We start from the raw sequence: 14,021 nt of genomic DNA on the forward strand, positions 1-14,021 counted from the left end.
AAAAAAAAAAAAAAAAAAAAAAAAAAAAAAAAGTATGGAACTGAAACCTGAAACTTGTGATTTTTTAAAAAAAGACAAAAAAAAATGATGTGTGTCAACTGATCTCATTAAATAGCGCAAATACACATACTTCAAAAGCAAACTTTCATTAAGTTACTCCATTACCTATTATTTTGCTCTTGGGCAGGGCATCCCCCCAACCCCCATCACCTTTTCTTGGCTACAGTACAAATTCAAAGAGGAACTTAGTGGGTCTTAAGCAACACTTACCAGATTTCATGAACAACAGCACATATCTTTCTTGTTTATATATTGATATAAGTCACAAACTGGTGGCTCACAGGCTCCAAACAGGCCACAGAATGTATTTGGTTCATATAATGCTTGTAAAAATTCTGAATTTGTTTCCAATATTTAATATTTGGGAGGACATAAAAATCCATAGTCTCGACTTCCCTTGAAATACGAGTGGGTTCTCGAACATGGGGCCCACATTCCTACATGACAGCAATTGGGTGAAGTTGAGCTTTGACTGTTAAATTTAAATAGGGCCATGACTTCCCTCTTTGCCACAGTGCCCACGAGGGGTCCACTGAACTCTTTCATGTCATTCATTTGGCTTTTGTAGGCACTGAAGTTTCAAATGTCTAATAGTGAGTTTGTGTGTGTATGTGTGTGTATATCTAAGAGTGTGTACTAATACAATTGGACCTCCTTATCTGCAGGTTCTGCATCTATGGATTGGACCAGCTGCAAATGGAAAATATAAAACAAAGGCTGGGCGCAGTGGCTCATGCCTGTAATCCCAGCACTTTGGGAGGCCAAGGCAGGCAGATAACTTGCGGTTAGGAGTTCGAGACCGGCTTGGCCAACATGGCAAAACCCTTGTCTCTACTAAAAATACAAAAGTTAACCAGGCGTTGTGGTGCACGCCTGTAATCTCAGCTACTCAGGAGGCTGATGCAGGAGAATCGCTTGAACCCGGGAGGCAGAGGTTGCAGCAGTGAGTCAAGATCATGCCACTGCACTCCAGCCCGGGCAACAGAGTGAGACTCTGTCTTAATAGAAAAAGAAAAAAGAAAATATAAAACAAAAAATCCAACCCCCTCATAACAAAACAATAAAAAAAAAAAAACCAATATGGTATAATAACTATTTGCATAGCATTTATGTTTTATTAGGTATTATAAATAATTTAGAGATGACTTAAAGTATATGGGAGGATGTGAATAGGTTGTATGCAAATAATATTCCATTTTATATAAAGAACTTGAGCATCTGTGGACTCTGGTATCCATGGTGGATCCTGGAGCTAATCCCTTGCAGATACTGAGGTATAGCTATGTTGTATATACATGCACACACACATAAACAAACACATACACATCTTTTCAATTCTGTGATCCTGTGATCACATATATACATACATACACACATACATACACGCACAGTAAAAACAGTTAATCAGGATAATGGATGCAGAAAAACCCACTTGAGAGCAAGGTGTATATATAGTATAAATATTTTTAAATAACTATGAATTAACTGGAAAGATACTTTAAAAACCTTAACTCTTCCTTATATATCAAAATCAATGTTTAGAGTTTTATTGTTGTAAGAAACATCTAGTTCACTACATTTAAAAAACAAAAAAAGCAGAAGTTTAGAAAGTTGTATGCACATAGAAGGGCTCAAATGAGATTACAGATCTTATGTCTCCAAGTCTACTCCTTGAATGGCAGATAGCTAGGATACTAATTTAAGAGAATTTATTGAAAACAAACATCCAACGACCTACCAGGTAATACTCCCAAGACCGAAAACACTTATCTGTTAGTAATTCATAGAGTGTTAGAGAAACTTTCTATAACTTAACAGTTATGAAGTTAAAAGGTAATTTTATGTACAATCAGTGAAGACTGCTGTTGTTATATTTAACTATGTATGACAAAAATGATCAAGTAATGAGAATAATCAAAATAATAAAAAAATGATTATTAGTGAATATGATGCCATGTAAGACCACTTGCTATCTTGTGAAATATAGTCTAAAATATAATAAAGTATTAAAGTAAACATTTCACATAACTATAAAGTTATAAAAACTTTTACATGTATGACCTTATTCAATCTTCACAAATAAGATACTATCTCATTTTACAGAGCAGATACTATCCCATTTTACAGATGATAACCTTGAGGCAAAGAAAGCACTCCAATGTTTACAGATCAGGGAGGTGGGGAAAAATCAGTGAAGGAGATTTGAGAAGAAGCAAAGACTGGAAAGAAAACCAGGTGAGTATGGAATGCTAGAAGTCAAGTGAAAATCAGTGTTTCAAGGAGGAGAAAGTGTTCAGCTCTATCAAATGTAATAGGTCAGATGATATAGGCACTGATCACTGGAGTGGGAAATGTGAATGCTGTTTGTGGCCAAAGTAAGAGCACTTTTGGAGAAGCTGTGGAGGTGAAAATCTATAGTGAGCTCAAGAGTGAATCAGGGCCGAGTGTGCTGTCTCACACCTGTAATCCCAGACTTCGGAGGCTGCAGTGTGAGGATCAGCTGAGCCCAGGAGTTTGAGACCAGCCTGGGCACATAGTGAGAACCCATCTCTACAAAAAAAAAAAAAAAAAAGCCAGGCATAGTGGCACAGGCCTGTAGTCCCTGCTGCTTGGGAGGCTGAGGTGAGAGGATCACTTGAACCTGGGGGACTCAAGACTGTGATAAATCATTATAGTGTCAATGCATTCCAGCCAAGGCAACAGATCAAGATTCTGTCTTAAAGAGTAAACCAGAGGAGAGATATTAGATAGAATCAGAACAAAACATTTTCCGAGAGTTTTTCTGTAAATGGAAGGAAAAAATGGAGGAACTGGATCAAGGGAGAAGTGAGGACAGAAGAGGGTTTTTGTTTAGTTTTCTTAAGATGGGAGAGATAGCAGCACATCAGTAGGCTAAAGAGAGGAACCCAGTGGAGAAGGAGAAATTGGTGATGCAGGAGAAGGGAGGACTGCTGGAATAACATTCCCAAGGGGGTAAGAAGGGATGGAATCTGAGGCACAAGTGGGAAAAAATCGCTTAGTTAGGAGTTCATGGCAACAGCAGAGAAGGTAAGGTATGTGAGCCTGGATGAAGAAGGACAGCAGATGTGGTGGCGAGATGTGATATTTTCTTCCGATGGCTTCCATTTTCTCAGCTGAATGACAATAAGCTGAGAATTAAGATGGAGGAGGCAGAGCTAGAGATAAATTACCGACATCATTAAAGGCCCTCTAACACCTTGTTTATTTATTTATTTAGAGATGGAGTCTCACTCTTGCTCAGGCTGGAGTGCAGTGGCATGATCTGGGTTCACTGCAACCTCCACCTCCGAGGTTCAAGCGATTCTCCTGCCTGAGCCTCCCAAGTAGTTGGGACTACAGGCATGTGCCACCACTAATTTTTGCCTGGCTAAAATTTTGTATTTTTAGTAGATATGGGGTTTTGCCATGTTGGCCAGGCTGGTCTTGATCTCCTGGCCTCAAATGATCTGCTCATCTCAGCCTCCCAAAGTGCTTGGATTACAGGCGTGAGCCAACATACCCGGGCCTTAATGCCCTGAATTTAAAGGCTGAGTATTGCACAGCTATATTCAGATACAAAGGTATAGGTGTTAGAGAAATCAGAGAGTTGTATTAACCAGAATAACGGTTTTTATTAAGCGCAGGCGCAGGCAAAGGACCTAATGGTGGAAGCAATGATTGGGATGATAATGGGATAATGACACCCAAGACAGATTAGGAGGAAAGACAGGACATGAAATGGGAGAGCAACAGTGAAAAGTCTTAAGACAAACTGTAAGTCCTGGTGAGATCAAAGGATTGTTGGAGTTGAAGTGCTACAGGGAGTGAACTGGAAGGGAAGAAAGGAGGTGGACAGATGGATGTTTGAAGTGAGTTTATGGAGAGATAGTTAATAATTAGGTTAAGAGACTGTTAATAATTAGCTTACTGTTAATAATTAGGTTAAGAGTTTAAATATGGGAGAAAGTAACTGAGGTAGGGAATACCTAGAGTCTGCCTTCAAAATATAAACACCATAAAACTCTGTATTTTGATCTAGTAATTGAAAAGTTGTTTGGAGCTGGGTGCAGTGGTTTGCATTTGTAATTCCAGTGACTTGGCAGGCTGAGGTAGGAAGATTGCTTGAGATCAGGTATGAGACCACTGTAGGCAACACAGCAAGACCGTATCTCTCTCAAAACAAAACAAAACAAAAAAAAGAAAAAGAAAAAAAAAATTAGCTGGGTGCAGTGTACACCTGTAGTCTCAGCTACTAATGAGATTGAGGCCAGAGGATTGCTTGAGCCCAGGAGTTTTAGGCTGTAGTGGGCTATGATCATACCACTGCACTCTGGCCTGGGCAACTGAGACCCTGTATTTAAAAAAAAAAAAAAAAGATAAAATAAAACAAAAAGTTTAGTTTTAGATTGTCTTACCTTAGCAATGCAAGCTGGACAAAACCAATCTCCATCTGGGATTGTTGTAATCTTGGGTCTATGGCAGTAGGTATGACAGCCTTTGTCACAGCCATCACAAAGAAGAAGCAGTTCTTCATTATCTCCCTTTCGACAGATTTGGCAGTACTATAATACATGAAAAATCATTTAAAATTAACCATCTGCCATGAATAATAGTTATTGGGATGTTCAATGCACCATAATTCCTAATTTATATTAGTAATGAACATTCCGCTTGCTAACAAATATATAGTAGCCATACACATCTATGTATCTTTCGTTACACAGATATGGACCACATGACGGGTGAGCAGTTCTGTTGGGGTAAATGCTGTGGGGTAAATGCACATTTCAAGTACACTGCAAAGAACAAAGCTTAGAGGCAGAATGCCTGCACACACTTCAGAAGCATGTACACATTAACATATGAAATAATTAACATGACATTAGAGCACATAAAGCAATGAATAGCTTTAATACATGGTGTTTTCTTTGTTTAATGTGCTTCATCTTTTGCTTATCTTAGCATCCTCATGATATCCTGAGAAAGAAATAAGAGTTAGAGTATTTTTTAAAATCAAAATTAGAAAACTTGTATTAGTATCATAATTATGTATAATTAAAAGATAACCCTAGATTTTTGACTAATTCATCTATACATATTGTGATAGATTGGAAAATGTGTTCAAACCGGGAAACTTTGAAAATCAACCCAAATCAAACATGTGTCACAAGTGCAGAAAATGGATCCTATAAATTTCTAAGGAAAAAAAGATACATGTAAGAAATTAAGAGGTCATTATTTTTTTTTTTAGAATTAAAATAAAACTAGTTATTTTCTATTGAAAATTTTCTAATATAATTAAAATTTTAAATCTGCAAAAGAAGACTGTTTCCACATACATATATTCTGTACAATAAGTTTTACAAAGGAAAGAAGAAAAGTTAGACAAGTAAAACTTTCAAGACGGCTGTAAAAGATGGTAAGCACTAACATTGTTTTTTGACAACTAGTTCATATTCCAGTCACAAAAGAAAATGTTCTGCAGTCCATATTTTAAAAAATGAAAACATTTAACCAGAAACCATTTAACTACTTTAAGTTAGGTATATATATGCTCTCAAAAACAAAATAGCTTCACTGTTCAAACTTACTTTAATTTTCAATGCAACATTATATCAGTCTGGGAAAGTCTAAAATGGTCTTATATAACTTAGTATGTATACCAATGATAGTTGTAGAATCTTATCAACACAGCAGACACACTATTCAAGTTGACAAATGTTTATCAAATGTATATATTATATATTTCATATTAACATGGGCATGGTTACCACGAGCAAAAGCAGCAGAGTTTAACATTCCAACAATCAGTATCCATTTTATGACCTTTCCTAACATCACCATCACTGAATACCTTAAGATGGTGTTATTTCTCCATATTTGAGTTACATTGTTAAAACTTCTACTGTAAAAGTATTCACTGAGAAATAACAATTATATTTATTATATTTATATCCCTGTAACAACACAATTTAAAAATGAGATTCATGAACATTAAGTAGAGACTCATTGTTTTCTCTACTAGGTAACTATAAATACTACAAGGTCTGTCTTACATCTCACACTTAGGATTTAAAATAAAATTATTTCCTGATACTTTTAAAGAAAGAGTGACAGATATCAAACTCGTAACAATTTTGAAAAATTATAGTAATAGCTCATAATATGTTACAGTAAATATATTATTATTTGGTTTTAATTCCTCTGCTACTACAGTAAAAAATAGTGGATGCTGCCTACTGTTTAACAACAATATAAAGTATACCGTGGGCAGAGAATTATCTGGAGGCAAATTATGACAACTCTCTCTTTTTCTTGGTAAGCTTGGTCTTTGTCCAACAGGGTATTTCTAAAGATATTGAGCACTTTAATATTTTGTTAGGACTTACTATGAGGATTACTATAGGCACTGTAATGTCTCTAAAGGTTATAAAGTGCTTCTTAATCTTTGAATATGAAACACTGCCTTCTTTTCAAGGTAGTTTCATAGTAAAAAAAGGATTATTAAGCATTTTAAAAAGGAAATGAAGATTGTGAGAGCTGGAATTACATGATTAATAAGGGTAGATGAAGAACAGGGGAAAGGTTAATGAGTTTGCAAAAATGGAAATAAAGCTATAGATTGCAGAATTTAAATATATCAATATAAAAGCAGGTTTTGATACAAGTTTTAGGTTTCTGTGTATAAGTTTATAATAAAACTGAACACATCATGATGATTGCTTTGGTGTGGATGAGAAAAATACAAATGCAAATTTCATTTTGATCTAGGACTTAATATTTTTTTTTTTCAATTTTATTTACAGACAAGGTCTCACTATGTTGCCCAGGCTATAGTGCAGTGGCTATTCTCAAGTGTGATTATAGCACACTACAGCCTCGAACTCCTGGGCTCAAATGATCCTGCCTTGGCCTCTGGAGTAGCTGGGACTATTGGAATGTACCACCATACCTGGCAAGAACTCAGTCTCAGTTTCTCTCTTTTAAAAAAAAATCATTATTGCCTAGATCTCACCAAATATATTTGTCTAAGGTGACTTTCAAGCTGGTTTTAATAATAATTTTTAGAAGGAAAAAATATTTGTATCTGGTAAAAACAATACTAAATGAATCAAACAGTGCCTTAAAATTTATAGTAAATTCTGGGCCAGGTGTGGTGGCTCATGCCTGTAATCCCAGCACTTTGGGAGGCCAAGGCAGGCGGATCATTTGAGTTCAGGAATTCAAGACCAGCCTGGCCAACACGGTGAAACACTGTCTTTACTGAAAATACAAAATTTAGCTGGGCGTGGTGGTGCATGCCTGTAATCCCAGCTACTTGGGAGGCTGAGGTAGGAGAATCGCTTGAACCCAGGAGATTGAGGTTGCAGTGAGCTGATATTGTACTACTGCACTCCAGCCTGGGCAACAGAGACTCTGTCTCAAAAAAAAAAAAAAAAAAAAAAAAAAAATTATAGTAAATTCCAATCTGAATTGAGAAAGGCCTGTATTTGAGCATATTATGAAACTGCAGATTCGTAGATATTTTAGGAAGCAGTGAAAAACCATAGAAGAAACGTAATTTATTTGTACGGAATTAATAAGGCCTTGAGTAGTCTAAGCATAAAGGTAAAAACGAAAGAAAGAATGCTAAGTTATTTAAGAATCACTTCTTTTCTTCAGGGAAACAACCATTTTAAATAAAGGAATTTCACCTTTAGCCATTCATGAAAAGAATCTCAAATGTTTAAATTTTAAAGCTAGTCCGTAATTCAAAGTAAATGGTGGCTGGGCACGGTGGCTCACGCCTGTAATCCTAGCATTTCGGGAGGCTGAAGTGGGCAGATCACCTGAGGTCAAGAGTTTGAGACCAGCTTTCCCAACACAGTGAAATCCCATCTCTTCTAAAAAATACAAAAATTAACCAGGCGTGATGGTAGGTGTCTGTAATCCCAACTACTCAGGAGGCTGATGGAGGAGAATCACCTGAACCCAGGAGGCGGAGGTTGCAGTGAGCCAAGACTGTGCCACTGCACTCTAACCTGGGTGAGCAAGACTCTGTCTCAAAAAAAAAAAAAGTAAATGTTAAAGTAATTCATAAAAGACTACATATAATAGATAATTCTATATATGATAATATAAAAGAGGCAAGAGGGACACTTGTATGTGATTTGAAATAAATATTTCTCTGGAAAACATGAATTATAGCTTTGCATTTTGAACACACAGCATTTTGGTGCCTGACACAAAATAGAGATTTTTGTGATAAACTAAATGATAAACTAATTGGGGTTGTAGAAAGGTGAAAAACCAATTTTAATTAGTAGAGGAAAGATTAAAGGATCTACTATTCATGTCAACCATATCCGATGCCAAACACATGATATAAGCACATAAACTAAGAGTTCTCTGCTTATTTTGTATTTACTAATCTAAGTGCTTCTTAGAATTAAAAAATGAAAACTGATAGAAAAAGACATTTCAGCAATGCAGTAATATAGCAGGTAATGTTAGCAATGGAACTGTTTACAACAGTGAAACGGCCTTCAAGATTTAGATTAACAACTATTGTGCTGACGGAATGTGGGAGACAACTTCAGTTAGAGTTATAAATGATATTCAAAGAAGGCAGAAGCAAGATTTTAAAAAATAAAAGATAACACATTTGAAAGATTCCTTCAGTAAGGAGGAAAGTATCAAAAATCTTTCAGAATTAGAAAAACTCTCAAATATAGCATACATTATTATGACAATAGGTAATGTATAATTAAGAAAGATCTGGAGGTTGGAAGAAACAGGACAAAGTAAATTAGTTATAATATTTCTTAAATAAAAACACTTACAACTTTCATAATTGATTTTTCCCATGCTATTGATTTCTGTAATTGCTGAATGCACAGAGCTACCTGTGCAGCACTGCGAGCTTCTGATAATGCCCTTCTCCATACCCTGAGCCCTGGAGCAATATCCTCTTCAATTCTGCATTGAAATATAGAAAAATTAAGTAGGTCATGTCCACACTTACGATTACTGAATGTGAAACAATCATCACACTGAAAGCCAAGCAATGACAAGAACATGTAACAGCCAATAAGTATAAGGTTTAAGCAACTAAATTTGATGTAGTGCACAGACTGTGGCTACGTGCCTCAAAGCTTAGTCACAACCAGGTAAATGTAAGATCACTTTGCAGGATTATCAACGCACATAACAAAAAAAAAGTTTTTACAAAGCACCATGCAAATAGCATGATCCGTATGGATCACAGACATACAAGAAGATACATAGATAACAGGCAATAGAAAATAGGCTCCAATTAGCAAAGAAGCACAATAATTTTTCAAGTTAATCTCAATAACCTACCCGTCACCATCACCACTAATGGATGGTGCAGGAGCAGGGACAGTAACTGTGCCCACATTATCCAGTTTGATCTGAATGGTGGTACTTAAGGGGCTCTTCAGATACCTTCTTTCAATGTTCCGCTCCAAATCAGCCAGCCTGGTTACAGCTATATCTAGGGGGTTGTCACTCTTCCGTTCTAGTGCATGTGCACTGCTTTCTTCTTCGCCAGTAAATTCTCCATCATGCTCCTTGCACAATTTAGTAAATGACTTATGTTCAAAATATACCAAGTCCTCCCTTTCTGATGCAGGCTCTGGACACATCCAACCCTATATATCAAGAGAATAGTGTTATTATGGTTTCCTCTTAAAATGCCAGAGGGTGAATTACCTTTACTTAAAATACAGCATTGGATACGGGCAGATCTCAAGGATCATTACTAAAAGATTTTACCTTGTGTTTCCTAAAACTAGGTAGAAATAAGAAGAAAAAATTAAAAGAAATAGTTGTAAGAAAAGTTTGAAAAATAAAATTTAAAAACTTTTGATATTATAAACAGTGTAAGAACAATCAGCAAAATATTTTGAAGGATTTTAGACTAAAATGCTTATCGGTTTCATTGGATGACTTAAATGGAAATGCTTGGGTAGCCTCTGAGCTTTGCTCTGCCTTTCTGTTTTCATTCCTTCCATTATTCTTCTGTACAGGTCCTTCTGTGCTCACCATTTTTCCTTTGACTGCAGGGGCTTCATAAATACTATTACCTTTATCTGTATTGCTTTTCTCTGCTCCTCTTCACCACATTAACACCACTCATTTTGTAGCTCTCATGTTAAGATTCACTTTAACATGAAAGGGTCCCCTGACAGGAATCCTTTCCTGACCTCTTTCAGGAGCTAAGTCCCACTCTGACAGGTTCTCACAGGACCATGCTCCTTAGCCTTGTCATAAATACAATGTTATACTAGTGTCATTATTTGATGAATATTTTTCTACTTCTAAATTCCATGAGAGCAGGGACTATGTCTGCTTTTACTCATTTATCTCCAGTACAGTGCAGGCAAATAATGGGCACTCAATACATGTATGCTGACTGAGTAATCAAAATCCTTCAAAGGATTTTTGATCCTCTAGCTCAAAATCCTTCAAAGATTTCCTATTCTTTAGGAAATGTTCACCATAGCATTCAAGTACCTCAATCTATCCCTTTTCATGTTCCCATTCACACATCTTATGTTGCAGTCAAATTCTATAACCTGCTATTCCACAAACATGGGATAAGCTTCCCAATCCTCATGCTCTGCTCATGGTGTTCCCACTTGCTAGTATGATATTCCCTGATCTCTAACTGTCCAAACTATACTCATTTTCTTCAGTTCCATTTCAACTTCTACATGAAATCTTCCATGATTTCTTCCATATCTCTGCCAGAATTCAGTATTCTTTTTCTAAATTCATGCATTACTCTGTTCTCAACAATCAGTTACTAGATTCTGCATATATGTATATGTCTGATCTCCCTATTATATGACAAGCTTTATGATGGTAGGAACAAAATTTTATCCAATTTTTTGGTGTCCACTGCCTGAGATGCAATAGGTATTTAATAAATGCATATTAAATGAAAAACAGAATGAACTTAAACATCTCTTCAGATATAATTATTTTATTTTATATACTAGGATCAGTTCTTCCCCTTTAACTCAGCAGAATATTTATATTTAGAAAGGAAGAATGGACTCTAAAATAGTGGCACAGATGCAAGCTGGCTTCAGTTCCTGCTCCCACTGCCCCCCTGCCCCTGCCGCCAACCACTCAGAAAACCTAAAATAAATATATGGCACTGAGATGATCACCAGCAACATCCCAAAATTCAAACATGAGGATGAGACAGTTCCCGGGGCAAGAGAGAAGTGAAAAAACTCTGAGCAGATGGTAAGAGAATTGGACTTCCACATCCATGATGCTTCTCTACCCTCACTCTACCGGGAACCAAGCACACAGAAAATTTCCCCCAAATTCACAGTTTCTAGACTGAAAAAAGTGAGATCAAGGTAGACAACCAGTTTATTCACTATGAAAAACAGTGTGAAGTTTCCTCAAAAATCTAAGAATGGAACTACCATATGATCTAGCAATTCCATTAGTAGGTATACATAGAAAAGAAAGAAAATCAATATATGGAAGAGATATTTGTACTCCCATATTTACTGCAGCAATATTCACAATAGCTAAAATATGGAATCAACCTAAATGCCCATCAATAGACAAATGGATAAAGAAAATGCAGTATATTTATAGGATAGAATATTATTCAGTCATAAAGAACGAAATCCTGTTATTTGCAGCAAAATGAATGGAACTGGAGGACATTATCCTTGGTGAAATAAGCCAGATACAGAAAGACAAATTATTATATGTTCTCACTCATGTGTGAGAACTAAAAAAGCTACTCTACTCTAGAATGTAGAGAGTAGACTGGTGGTTACCAGAGCCTGAGAATGGTAGTGAGAGAGGGAGAGTAAGAGAAATTGATTAATGGGTACAAATATATGGTTTGATAGGAGAAATAGGAGAATACATAAAGATGATTAGACTAAATCAGGAAAACAAATCATGATTTGAATAAGAAAATCAACAAATAGATAGATATAAAAAAGAACCAAACAGAAGTGCTAGAGCTAAATAATTCAATGAATAAAATAAAAAATACAAGACTGCACCAAAAATACAGACTAGACCAAGGAGAAGAAAGAATTTCTGAACCCAAAGATTGGTCTTTTGAAATAACACAGGCAGACCAAGGGGGTCGGGAGGGGGGAAGGAAGAAAGAAAGGAAAACAAAGAAAAAGGAAAAAAGAATGAAAAAGTCTATAGGATTTATGGGACACCATTAAGCAAACAAATATTCTTGTGGGTGTTACAGAAGATGAAGAGAAGGGAAAATGTGAGGAAAACAAATTTAATGAAATAATAGCAGAAAACTTCCCACGTCTTGGGAGAAAGATGAAAATTCAGGTCCAGAAAGTTCGAAGAATCCCAAGAAATTCAATCCAAACAGGTCCTCTCTGAGGCATATTATAGTCACCCTGTAAGAAGTCAAAAGACAAAGAATTCTGAAAGCATTAAAAGTGTCAAGTCACATATAAAGAAATCCTCATTAGATTAACAGTGGATTTCTCAGCAGAAACCTTATAGGCCAGGAGAGAATGGGATGATATATTCAAAGCAGTGTGAGAAAAAAACCCTGCCAGCCAAGAATATTATATCCAGCAAAGCTAGCCTTCAGAAATGAAGGAGAAAAAAAGTCTTTTACAGACTGAGGGAAACTGAAGGAATTCATCACCACTAGACTAAACATGCAAGAAATGCTCAAGGAGTCTTATATGTGAAAGTAAAAAGTTCTGGGATTACAGGCATGAGCCACTGTGTCCAGCCTCAGCAGCATTTTGATACATGAACAATTAATTCACTGAAAAAGAAATCAAGAAGGCAATCCCATTTACAATAGCTACCAAACAAAACAAAACAAAACAAAACCCAACTCTAGGAGTAAATTTAACCATAGAAGTGAAAGACTTCTACAAGGAAAACTATAAAACACTGATGAAAAAAACTGAAGAGGATGAGAGGATACAACCATGCTTATGGATCGGAAAAATAAATATCGTTAAAATGACAATACTACCCAATGCAATCTACAGATTCAACACAATCCCTTTCAAAACACTAATGACATTCTTCACAGAAATAAAGAAAAAATATTAAATTTTGTGTGGAATTACAAAAGACTCTGAATAGCTAAAGTGATCCTGAGCAACAAGAACAAAGCTGGAGGTATCAGACTACCAAGACTTCAAAATAAACTACAAAGCTGTAGTAACCAGAACAGCAATGTACGGGCATAAAAACTGACACACAGACCAAAGGGATACAATAGAAAACCCAGAAATTCATCCATACCTCTACAACCAACTGCTTTTTAACAAAGGTGCCAAGAATTGTCATTGTGAAAAGAATAGTCTCTTCAATAAATGGTGCCAGGAAAACTGGATATCCATATGCAGAGGAATGAAACTAGATCCCCACTTCTTATTCTATACAAAAATCAACTCAAAATAGATCAAAGACTTAATGTAAGACCCCAAATGATAAAACTACTAGGAGAAACAGGACATTAGTCTGGGAAAATATTTTATATATAAAACTTCAAAAGCACAGGTAACAGAAGCAAAAATAAACAAATGCAATTATATCAAATGAAAAAACTTCTGTACAGCAAAGGAAAAAGTCAACAGAGTGAAAAGAAAAGCCACAGAATGGGATAAAATATTTGCAAATAATACATCTGAAAGGAGATTAATATCCAGGATATACAAGCAACTCAAACATCTCAACAGCAAAAAAAAAAAAAAAAAAAAAAAAAAAAAAAAAAAAAAAAAATCCAATTAAAATGGGCAAATAATCTGAACAGACATTTCTCAAAAGAAGACATATACATGGCCAACAAATATACGAAAAAATGCTCAACATCACTACTTATCAGGGAAATGCAAATCAAAGCCACAATGAGATATTATCTCACCCCAGTTAGAATGGCTATTATAAAAAAAGAAAAAGGAAAAAAAAAAAAAAAA

The 14,021-nt window shown here is 35.8% G+C and overlaps 1 protein-coding gene across 1 annotated transcript in view; it reads right to left on the reverse strand.

Moving 5' to 3' along the window:
• BAZ2B (bromodomain adjacent to zinc finger domain 2B) overlaps window positions 1-14,021 on the reverse strand; it is a 70,103-nt gene that overhangs the window by 9,501 nt on the left and 46,581 nt on the right. Inside the window, 3 exon segments of the mRNA XM_017864465.1 lie at window positions 4,476-4,622; window positions 8,883-9,018; window positions 9,508-9,713. Coding sequence (XP_017719954.1) covers window positions 4,476-4,622; window positions 8,883-9,018; window positions 9,508-9,713 — 489 coding nt within the window.

Source organism: Rhinopithecus bieti, unplaced genomic scaffold, assembly GCF_001698545.2.
Source record: "Rhinopithecus bieti isolate Rb0 unplaced genomic scaffold, ASM169854v2 scaffold_75561, whole genome shotgun sequence".
NCBI lineage: Eukaryota > Metazoa > Chordata > Mammalia > Primates > Cercopithecidae > Rhinopithecus > Rhinopithecus bieti.